Source organism: Protomyctophum parallelum (genome assembly GCF_964188405.1).
Source record: "Protomyctophum parallelum genome assembly, chromosome: 1".
Taxonomy (NCBI): domain Eukaryota; kingdom Metazoa; phylum Chordata; class Actinopteri; order Myctophiformes; family Myctophidae; genus Protomyctophum; species Protomyctophum parallelum.
This window is the reverse complement of record NC_139697.1, coordinates 14,052,741-14,064,937: the sequence shown is the minus strand read 5'-3', so window position 1 is coordinate 14,064,937 and position 12,197 is coordinate 14,052,741. Positions and strand designations below refer to the sequence as shown.

Sequence of the window (12,197 nt, the reverse complement as noted above, 5' to 3'; positions counted from 1 at the left end):
GAAGTTCGAGTCCTAAAATAAGGGCTAGGGTACAGCCTTAGTCTGAACACAGCTGAAGAGGTTTCTGCCTGACAACTACCATAACACAATGCCAGTGTGAAGGTCGGGGGTTTAGCAGGTAGAATGCTAACTGTGATTCGATATGTCTGGGATTCAGGGGGTAGAATGTTACCTGTGATTCGATAGGTCGGTGGGTTTAGGAGGTAGAATGTTACCTGTGTTTCGATAGGTCGGTGGGTTTAGGGGGCAGAATGGTACTTGTGATTCGTTGACTCCCATTGTAACAATGGAATGCGGAAGTGCTCATTCCCATCTCAATGGGATAGTTCCAGCCATAGGAGCAATGTTTGCTTTGCGGCGAGATCAAAGCGTGTTGCTACTCTACACTCTGGTAGAACGTTACCTGTGGTCCAATGACGTGGTAGAATGTTACCTGTGATTCGACAGGTCGGTGGGTTTAGGAGGTTAGAATGTTACCTGTGATTCGATAGGTCGGTGGGTTTAGGGGGCAGAATGGTACTTGTGATTCGTTGACTCCCATTGTAACAATGGAATGCGGAAGTGGTCATTCCTCATCTCAATGGGATAGTTCCAGCCATAGGAGCAATGTTTGGAACTATAGCCCATAGGCACCCGCTTTGCAGCAAGATCAAAGCGTGTCGCTACTAACTCTGGTAGAATGTTACCTGTGGTCCAATGACGTGGTAGAATGTTACCTGTGGTCCAATGACGTGGTAGAATGTTACCTGTGGTCCAATGACGTGGTAGAATGTTACCTGTGGTCCAATGACGTGGAAGGTCTCCTCAGCGTGGATGCAGGTGATCTCCAGGGGCTCTGTCCCCGACACGTGGCACAGCAGTCGACACGTCTGCAGACGCACATACAAACACATGCACACACACGCGTGCACACACACACACACACACACACACACACACACACACACACACACACACACACACACACACACACACACACACACACACACACACACACAGCACTTTTAAAATGAGGAATACAGGGACTTTTATACAGTGAGCCTACTTATTTACGTGGCCGTCGTCATGCATTGGTTTCTCCTCAGTGGGTTCATATATAATATAAAACGATTGAAGGTGATTTATTTTACTTTTCACAAAATGTACAAATTTGTTTTTGGTAGGTTCTGTAGTGACAGTGTCACAGTCCCAAGTGTCAGGTCTTCACATAGTTTGAGGGCATAGTATATGTATGTACATGTTTGTACATGTTTGTCCAAAATGCAGCAGCTCGCTTGGTCTTCAACCAGCCAAAATTCTCACATGTCTCCCCCCTGCTCCGCTCCCTCCACTGGCTCCCGGTCGCTGCCCGCACAGAATACAAAACTCTGATGCTGGCATTCAAAGCAACCAAAGGTATGGCTCCCCCATATCTTACAAGTATGATTGAACCCTACAAACCCTCCCGCGCACTCAGATCAGCCAACGCAGGGAAACTGGAAGTACCCTCACTAAAAACGCCGGGCCAACGCTCCACACGTCCCAAACTCTTCTCCCTTCTGGCTCCAAAACTGTGGAATGCACTTCCCATTGCAGTCAGAACTGCAGCATCACTCCCAATCTTCCGCCGTAGCCTGAAAACCCACCTTTTCAGACTCCATCATGGCCCATAGCACTTACCCTAACCCCTTAGATAGCATTTCTGTTGGCTTAGATAGCATTTGACACAGACTTATAGCATGTTATGTAGACAGCACTATAATTGTATTGTATATAGTTATAGCACGCCATAGTACATATGTATAGCATAGTAGTAAATATGTATAGTTTATATGTATAGTGTATGTATAGTTTCATTATATAGATATTCCACTGTTACTTTCTTAGCTTACGCATGTTTCATGATATTGATAAATGCTTTTATGTGATGTATTCCCATGCTTTTGTTCTTGCTTAAATGTAAGTCGCTCTGGATTAAGAGCGTCTGCTAAATGCCTAAATTGTAAATTGTAAATGTATACCAGCAGGCAGTTAATTTATGAAAACAAAAAGTTTCGATACACAGAGGTACAAATATATATTTAATTGTGAAGTGATTCTGGCCGACAGCAACGATGTGCAAACACCAGGTCATTCAGTGTGACGGCAGCAGCACTGCACCACCCACCACCCTCCTCCTCCTCCTCCTCCCCATCCTCCACCCCCCCCCCCCCCCCCCCCCCCCCCCATCCTCCTCCTCCTCCTCCTCCTCCTCCTCCTCCTCCTCCTCCTCCTCCTCCCCCCCTCCTCCTCCACCCACCTCCACCAGCTGTTCCTTCTGCTCGTGGAGGGTGTGGGCGTACTGGGCCACAGCCTCCTGGTTGCCCTCGGCGCCTGACGTTTTCAGTGACCTGAGGGGCAGCTGCTCCCCGTGAAGCTTCAACAGGTCTGAGGTACGACCCACCGCTACCTTATGGAGCTGAGAGGAGGGGGAGAGGAGAGGAGAGGAGAGGAGAGGAGAGGAGAGGAGAGGAGAGGAGAGGAGAGGAGAGGAGAGGAGAGGAGAGGAGAGGAGAGGAGAGGAGAGGAGAGGAGAGGAGAGGAGAGGAGAGGGTAGGAGAGGTTTTATTTATCACATCTAAACAACATCCTTCTGTCTGTCTGCTCCACATGTTTCTCTTCACTCTGTGGGTTGAATCAATCATCTGAACTGGTCAGGTATTGACCATTGGCTCCATATTCCGTTTCGTAAATGAACACCTTATGGCCTATTTGATCACACCACAGCATCACACAAAAGCATCAAAAGTATCCACAGAGTTGCATGGGCTATGGGCTCTGTTGTGCTCTCCAAAATGTAGACTACATGTGTATATGTAAAATTATGATGTTTTGGTAGCCATACAGCTAACCAGATGAAGAAATTGCAGATTGAGGCTTTAATGCGTGCGCTTATGAAATATCTGAGATCATTAGGGTTTTCTTGAATTAACTAATAACCGAAAATAGGCACTTGCGACGTGTTGTAAGCTCGTAGAGATAGCATATTGTTGGTGCAGGACGCACTTCCATAGAACGCATGCCGACTTCTATGGAATCCAAATGAGTGAAATCAGTCTGAGAACTTTAATCCATGGGAGAGAGAACACACGCTCGGTCGACGCAGTGGTAAAGTCCCTGCCCAGATGATTTGACCTCATTGGCCTATGACCTCACCTCTCTCCTGAGGTCGTGGATGCTCTGGCCCGTCTTCAAGATGCACACCTCCATCTCCTCTGTGGGCTCCTTGGCCTGGGCAGGCTGCTCCTTGGCCTGGGCAGACTGCTGCACTCACACAGGCACACGCAGGCACACACACACACACACACACACGCACGTACGCACGCACACACGCACAGACAGATAAAGAGAGGAGAATATAAATATGAAGTATACCATATATGATATACTGTGTAGATGGCAAATATACAAATGATTTGGGTGTGGACGACTGTCCAGTTGTTTGAATCTGCACAGCGTTGAAGAGAGAGAATGTGTGTCTACTCTATGAGCCAACTCATGTCATACAACCAGAGCCGGACTAACAATGGAACTAGGTGGAGCTTAAGCGCCAGGGCCCGAAGCTTGCAGGGCCTGGTACGAGACTATAGGTTAGGTACAGCTGTTGCTTCTTTCGAAAAATATAACGCAACATATAGGAACCCCCGCTAGTGTTTTTGGTCTTCTCGTCTGACAGTTTCTGTAGCAGTTTTCGGGAGGAGAGGGAACAGTCTGTTTGGGGGGGTTCCCGACGGCTGCGCGTCACTTCCTCCTCTGACAGAGGGGAAGCGAGTAAGCGACGCCGTCAGAAGCCCCCTTGCTCAGGAAGGCCCCCCTCACTCAGACGGACCAAGTTGCGACAATAACATACAGCCTATGTAAGAGGAATATAAACAAGACATTGGCGCAAAACTTCATATTTACCCTGCTCTAATGCAACAAAAGTGTGTTCTTACATCCTCCATTTAACGATTCCAGCACTCGTGAGTAAATTAATTTAATTGCTATTATGAAAGTTTTCAGTGACGTTGGACCCACAGGTTGCATTGTCGTCAATAATTAATCTGTCTTTAAAACGTTCCAATATTAATATAGCATATTGGCATTGTCTGTTGGTGCACACATGTTATATGGACCATGTAACAACATGGTCAACAGCACTGTTTGCAAATGTAGCTACATTTGTTGGCCACAAAGACAATTTAGACAAAACATGCTGCTGCCTGCTAATGGAGCTTGTAGATATAGGCTAATTATTTTTCGGGGAAATTGCAGATAGTTTAGCAGAGACTGAAGTTGGAAAGGCTGTGCCCAGTGCGGCATGCCTGCTGGCTGCTGTGTCTTGTGTCAGCGGGCAGCGCAGGCAGTAGTGGATATGCGCTAAACGCATGCATGTTAATTAATTAATTGACTGAATCAGTATAGGGGCCTTTTGATTTGGTGAAGCGCCAGGGCCTTGAGAGGGGTTAATCCGTCACTGCATACAACTATGACAACTACAACTTGCCCAGTGCCAAACAGCAGTCCCTTTGGAGAGAGAGAGGATTTGAGATGTGCAACGGAATCCAAACGTCCAATTATGGTCAATGGTGCATTTATGTTGCCCCTTTATCCAAGGCGCTTTACAGAGATTGTGCATTACATTCATACACCGATGACAGATGAAACCATGCAAGCAGGGACGAAGAGTTCTTATAGTTGTCACGGGGGAGACATGTCGAAGAATTGTTATTTTGATCAGCGTTTGCCTGTTATCTCTCCTAATGGTCATCAATACAGCATCAATACAGCATGGAATTGTGGGCAAATTATTATTATTATTTTTTTTTTTTAAAGATATTTTTTTGCGGCTTACGCCTTTTATTGATTTTTTAAGGGACAGATAGTAGGCTGACAGGAAACGGGAGAGAGATGGGGGGATGACATGCGGTAAAGGCCGTGTCGGGTTCGGGAGTCGAACCCGCGGCACACCGCGACTGGATCACCAGTCCGGTGCCCAGACCGTTACGCTACGGCCTGGGCCTGTGGGCAAATTATTATCCAACAATTACAGAATACTTTAGTTTTGGCTCTGAGAGGCTAAATGTCTTCAAATGGTGGTCCGTGGCTCAAATGCAGAAGTGCCCCTCAGGGCACAGGTCTCCACCAGGGAAAGTCAGGTTATGGCCTCCTGGTGGCGCTATAATAGGCCAATTACGCCTTTGGATGGCAATTGGATGATTTTTTGGATGATTTCTTTTCTAAAATCCACCTGTTGGTGGCGCTATAGCAGGCCAATGTGAAAAGGGTGGGATATATTCCTCAGCCTAGTAGGAAAGTGTGTGAAAGATTTCACGTAAATTGCACGCTGCGTTCATGATTTGAGGCTTTTTGTAAAAAAAACGGGCCAATCCTGCAAACTTTGAAAGCCAATGTTAGCCAATAAGGATGGAAAATGAAATATTGGACAAATCTGTCTTCAACACATAACTATAGAGATAGTATGTAACGATTTGTGGGATTTTTGGACAGAATCTGGAGGAGTAAGAGAAAAAAATGGGTTTTTCAAAAGTCGGCCTCCTGGTGGCGCTATAACAGGTCGTTCTGGAAAATTTGGGGCAGAGGTTCGTTGTGTGCAAAATTTGGCATCGACCGGGTACGGTGCAGGAGATTAGCTGTACAAAGACGAACGGACACACGGACGGACACACACACGGCCTGGTGGAGACAATAATGGCCTTGACATGAAAAGGGTTGAAAACCAGCGCTCTAGTACAACAAAGTCTGCATTTATGAAAAACCACAAAAAGTTGAAATATGGAGATACAAGGTTTCTGCACGACAATGACTACATACTGAGAAAACTAAAACTAAAAAACATTGCAAACACAAACATTTGTTTGCATTTATTGTCAGCTCCTGCTGTGGGAAATGTGCCACAGAATGTATTTAAGCTGCAAATGAGACCACAAACTGTTTTCACACTCTATACTTTGAGACAAGCTTTAATTTGACACCATGTTCAGTGTTTGAAAAGGCGTTTTGTTTCCCTTCAAAAAGGGCCTGGCATTCACTTCTACTGTGCCATTATGTGGAAGGAAGCATGAAGAAAGAAAGAAAGAAAGAAAGAAAGAAAGAAAGAAAGAAAGAAAGAAAGAAAGAAAGAAAGAAAGAAAGAAAGAAAGAAAGAAAGAAAGAAAGAAAGAAAGAGTCAGTTTGGTTCCATGTGTACACTCTCAGAGTTAATGTAACATTGATTTTACAATCTAAATTGGGGGTCCCAGATATAGAAATGCCATTAAATGGGGGTGTGTACACTAATATGCATGTCAAAATGGGGGTCCTTGAAAGAGAATCTCTGCTTGAGACGTAAAACTCTTCTCTTATGGGGGTCCCTGGCATACCTTTTCAAGTGGTGGTAATAGTGTCTAATTAATGTCAATTTGGGAGTCCTTAAAAAGATTATCTTTGAAAAAGGGAGCACACTGTCAGACACTTGCCAAAATGTTGCTCTTTATTGGGTCAACGTTTCTGTCGATTAGACCTCCATCAGGACAGACATTGTCTGTCCTGATGGAGGTCTAATCGACAACATTTTGGCAAGTGTCTGACTGTGTGAGACTGTGTGAGACCCTTTCTTTGTTTTTCAAAGTTAACCTTTTTAAGTATGCTTTATTGCCCTACGCACCTGTCACTAGCCTTCTGAGGTGTGCATCGGCCTTTTGCAAAAAAATCTGGGAGTCCTTGACATGAAAATGTTTGGGAACCTCTGGCCTACAGGCTACAGTACACACAGTAGCCTAGAGTACAGTGCCTATAGTACAGTACATACAGTAGCATACAGTACAGTACATACCGCGTCCACCCAGGCGCTCAGCAGCCGCTGGGTGTCCGTCCTGACCGCCTGGCAGCGGTCCAGGATGGCCTGCCGCTGCTCGTGGCTGGTGTAGGCCGAGTCGGTGAAGTCCTCCGTGCGCTCCACCAGCAGCTCCAGCTGGGAGCCCAGGCTCTGAGGAGGAGGCGCAGCATACAGGCCGTCACGCAGGGACTCCACACTGGACTGCAGGGGAGAGAGAGAGAGAGAGAGAGATGGAGAAAATAATACAAAGTCATATCCATGCTGTCGGACACAAACCTCTTCTCTCCATATTCTAACTTTTTGTGGTTATTACTACTTGATCACACTAGACTACAGCATCGTACAAAAGCATTAAAAGTAGATGGCCTGGGCCGTGGCTCAGCGGTCCAGGCACCTTGGCCGGTAGCCCAAGTCTGGCAGTGTGCCGCAGGTTCGACTCCCGATCCCGGCGGCATTTACTGCATGTCATCCGCCCCATCTCTCTCCCCATTTCCTGTCAGCCCACTGTCTGTCCCTCCATACAAAATATAAAATAAAGGCGAAAGCCACAAAAGAAAACATTTAAAAAAAAGTAGCTGGTCTGCAAGCTTGAAAATGCGATTATTATTCTCCATACACACATTGACGCATAGCTGCTTTTCCAGCAGTTAGAGAACTTTTAAGTCATTTCCACATAATGGTGTTGTTGAAAGCAACTGATATATCGTTGTCTAGATAAGGACAAGTGTACAGTATGTACTTTAATATCCGAAGTTAAGAATGTGTTTTGTGCAGGCCTGCAGCAAGCCCTTCTATTAGAACAATCAATCAACCTCCTTGTGGAACCGAGAACAACTAACTTTGTTTTGTGCCCTTGAGGAGTGAACCTGGAACCAAGATAAATACAGAAAAGAAAGAAAATCGCTCAACGGAGAATAAAAACTAATGTTTTCTGAAAAACCCTATGTTAGTGGTGCTCAAATGTATAAAGGTGACACAAACGCGTCCTCATGTCTGAATGAGTTAAAGGCATAAAGTCAGCCTCCCCGAGCCATGAGGCCCATATGAGCCTATCACCTGATTCTGTACATGTCTCATGTACAGAAGTACACCACCTGGACATGATGTACAAGTACACCCCCTGGACATGATGTACAAGTCAAGTACACCCCCTGGACATGATGTACAAGTACATCACCTGGACATGATGTACAAGTACACCCCCTGGACATGATGTACAAGTACACCCCCTGGACATGATGTACAAGTACACCCCCTGGACATGATGTACAAGTACACCCCCTTGGACATGACGCTAGTCCGTCACAGGGACTTACCCCCCACAATCCAACCCTTGATGCCGAGTGCCAAGAAGGGAGGCATTGTGGGTCCCAATTTCTTTTTGTAGTTCTTTGGCTTGATGACCCGGTCGGGGAATCGAACCCCGACCTCCCAGTCTCTAACCACAAGCCACCCGAGCTGCGTTAATGAAAGGAATACTGTTTTTTTTCTCTCTCTCCTCATGAAACTTTGAATGCTTTTCTTTGTTCGTCACATTCCTTCAAGGCGGATGAAGGATCCACAAAAAAGAAGAAGAATTGATGGACTGAAGAAAATAGGCTCCCAGTATAAATCTATATGAAAAAAGAATGCCCGCGCCTCAAATGTCTTATCGATTGTCTTGTCCTCATTACTTTCAAAACCAAAAACATCACATTTCAACTCAAAACTACTGAGGGCCCCTGAACAGTCCCATGCACTAACGAGGCGCACGCACACATGCGCGGCATTTGTGGACTATTACATCACAGTCCACAGGGAAATCAGAGCACTTGTTTGAGCCTAATTATTCAGAAAACCCCAGACCACAGAAAATTTACTCAGCTCAGGAAACCTAAACAAAAATAAGAAAAAATACAGAACTTTAAAGAATGAATGGAAAAAGTTTCTGCGGGTTTTGGAAGTAATGAGGGACAAGCATGCAATGCATGCATGCGATACAACACTCGTTGGAAGGCATGCAACACAAACAGAACATTCTCCCTCCATGGTTTCATGGTTTCAAGGCTTTACAGGATGAGAAAGCCTAATTATAAAAGTCTCCACTCCTTATCTAAACTCAAAACTGAGCTGAAACTATGGCTGACCTCATAATCCAATTGGGCTTAAAGGAAAGTGACTTTCTCACACCACAGAGACTTGAATTGATGGATTTGTTTTTAATCGTTTTTGTTGGATTCCTAAGTCAATAATTTGATGACCAGCTATGACCAGCTCCCTAATACACTCTATGGAGACACAAAGGAGACTCTTTGTGTCTCCATAGGGAACCACTGCTGCTCATCAAATTATTGGCTTATAGGAATGTGACAAAAACAAAAGAATAGCCATGAATTCAAGTCTCCATGGGGTGAGTAATCAATAGAAAAAATTACACACACACACACACACACACACACACATTCAGACATTCACACACATTCAGCTATTAGTGTAGATTTCTGTCCTACACAAATATTAAATTCCCATTGACAATGAAAGGAGAATTTCACGTCATAGTGTATTATCAGAGAAATAAACAACAAAATAAGCTTTTATTTCAACAAAAAAACTTTATTACAAAATTACCCAATATCTGTATAGAAACACCCGAGTCAAAGGTTCAGAACACGCTCAGCCCATAGACCACAGTCACAGTATTAATTTGAAGACGGGGATGAAGGATTCACAATATCGGCAAATGACGAACAAATTACCGGGTTGTAATAACCGGGTTGCATAACCATTTCAGACGCTCTTTTATTTGTTAAATCTGTGTATATAAAACACAACATCCCTTATCGAATCTCTCAATTACACCAACAGACCAGGCAGAGTCTGGCGGCGGAGCGAATGCTGCAAACACACGTTGGAGAATGTACCCTCTACTTGAGTAAATATCTAGGTCAAAGTATCAGTAACTTCTACTCAAGTAGGATATTGTTTCTCGTGTACTTTTCTGTCACTTCCGCTCTGCGATAAGCGAAAATAGCATATCTACCGACCTCACAAGCAATAATAATCTGTACACAAATGGACACAGAGAGAACAATGAGTCAAGTACAATGCAATATTAATCAATACTGAACATTGACTACATGATATATCGGCTACAATGAATACTTTGTTTAGAAACAGTCCTGTCTGTCTGTCCTGTGCGTTTCCATGGCACCGGTCAGGGAAAGCTGTGTGTGTGTGTGTGTGTGTGCGTGTGCGTGTGCGTGTGCGTGTGTGTGTGTGTGTGTGTGTGTGTGTGCGTGTGCGTGTGTGCGTGTGTGCGTGTCCGCTCTGAGGAGCCGATGTGGCTCCCTTGCCTTAAAGGAGATTTTCGGACAAGAAAGCATTCTTACCTTTATTTGTAGTTGGTACGTCCCCACCAAAGAGGTCCAGGTGTTCTTTAGTGCAAAAACACATTACTGGCTATTTCCCCTATACCATAAGCCCTCAATGGGGCGTTGGGTTTTAGTGCTAATTCGCTTATTTCCATCTAAATAAGTGTGTGACGCTTGGGATACTATTTACATTATGAAGAGAGGATTAAAAAAAATTGAGCGATGGAAATTAGCAATAAAACCCAACACCCCATTGAGGGCTTATGGTAGGGGAAATAGACGATAATGCGTTTTTGCACAAAATAACACCTGGACCTCTTTGGTGGGGACGTAACAACTACAAATAACGGTAAGAAAGCTTTCTAGTCCGAAATTCTCCTTTAACACGTGCCCGCCCAGAGCATGGGAACATTTTTCAACGACAGCGTTATCATTGGCTGTCATTCATTCGGTCCCGATCGTCAAAAGGTCGCAGCGATCCGGTGAGGTCAATCGCAGGACGTCTGAATGTATCCCAGTCAGAAACTGTATGTGGTGGAAAGAGTACTCAAATGTTTTACTTAAGTAAAAGTATCAATACTGCAATATAGAAATATACTCTGTTACAAAGCAAAAAGTCCGGAATTCAAAATGTACTTGAGTAAAAAGTACAAAAGTATTGGCATCAAAATGTCTTTAAAAGTATAATGTAAAAGTAGTCATTGTGCAGAATGTTTCATTTAAAAAAAAAAACTTTTGAAAATAGCAGATCGATCGGCTATTTTCAAATTAATGTATGCTTAATGTATGTTTTGTAATACATTTTGTAATCTAAAAAGTAACTAACGTTTTCAAATAATTCTGTGGGAGTAAAAGTACAATAATTTGCCTCTGAGATGCAGTAGAGTATAAGTAAAAGTATAGTTTATATATAATGTATATAAGTACAGTACTTAAGTTAATGTACTTGGTTACCTGCTCCCACCACTGGGAACTGTATTTGACAGTGGTCAAGAGGTGCACGCACAATCACACATCCACAAATTTCAACGGGTGCAGGATCCAAAAGAATATAATAACTAAGAAAGGACAGAGGAGATCCGCACACCGTTTTAAAAAGCTCCCAAAACTATTTATTGACCTGACCGAAGGCCCCTGAGGCCGAAACGTTATGTTTTTTTCCGCTCCGTTGTCAATAGATTGTTTTGGGAACTGTATTTGGCAGGACACGGCCGGGGCATGGGGGAAAACGGAACGGCACAATGAGCAGGGACAGTGTGGTCAGCGCCTCAAGGCCACTGTGACCTCACATTTAGACCCGAGGACCTGAGGCAGCGCACTGCTGCTTAAGCCACTAGAACCTGGAACGCATCTCTGTCGCCTTATAGCTTTTAACCACTTTAATCATTATACTAAACTTTAGCTGTTGAAAAATAGCAGATCTTCAAGCTCATAGCGTGGCACACAGGCTTATAGATCTGCTATTTTCTGCTATTATAAATGTGGCGCAAATCTTTGAATATTATAGTCTTTCAATGTGAAGGTTTCTTTATTTTATTTTTTAATGTTTTTTTGTGGCCTTAGGACAATGGGGAGAGAGATGGGGGGGTGACATGCAGTAAAGGCCGTCGGGATCGGGAGTCGAACCCGCGGCACACTGCCAGACTTGGGCTACCGGCCAAGGTGCCTGGACCGCTATGCCACGGCCCAGGCTGTGAAATCTTTTTAACTCAAATATTTGCTTCTGGGGGGTCCCTGGAACAACATATTTTCAGATGGGGGTCGGCGGCCAGATAATTCTGTGAGTCCTTGACATGAAAAGTTTGAGCATCAGTGATATCATGTTTTTCAGAAAACTGCCATTTTGTATAATCTTAAATCTTAACGGGCAGAGAAGAAGGCGAAAGTGAGAGACCACGGAGGCCGCATGGCCTTCATGGTCTCCGTGAAACTCCTGCCCTGAGCCTGAGCCGATGAAGCATTCCTTTAACCTTCTCTACCCCCTGAATATGTAATACTTGTTGCTGTCGCCT

At 44.5% G+C, this 12,197-nt stretch overlaps 1 protein-coding gene across 1 annotated transcript in view; it reads right to left on the bottom strand.

Moving 5' to 3' along the window:
- Positions 1–12,197, bottom strand: part of ctnnal1 (catenin (cadherin-associated protein), alpha-like 1) — a 124,723-nt gene that overhangs the window by 35,159 nt on the left and 77,367 nt on the right. The window contains exons 7-10 of the mRNA XM_083777381.1: positions 6,833–7,036; positions 3,175–3,282; positions 2,279–2,437; positions 777–869 (exon numbers count right to left, since the gene is read on the bottom strand). Coding sequence (XP_083633507.1) covers positions 777–869; positions 2,279–2,437; positions 3,175–3,282; positions 6,833–7,036 — 564 coding nt within the window. The remainder of the gene's footprint in view (positions 1–776; positions 870–2,278; positions 2,438–3,174; positions 3,283–6,832; positions 7,037–12,197) is intronic.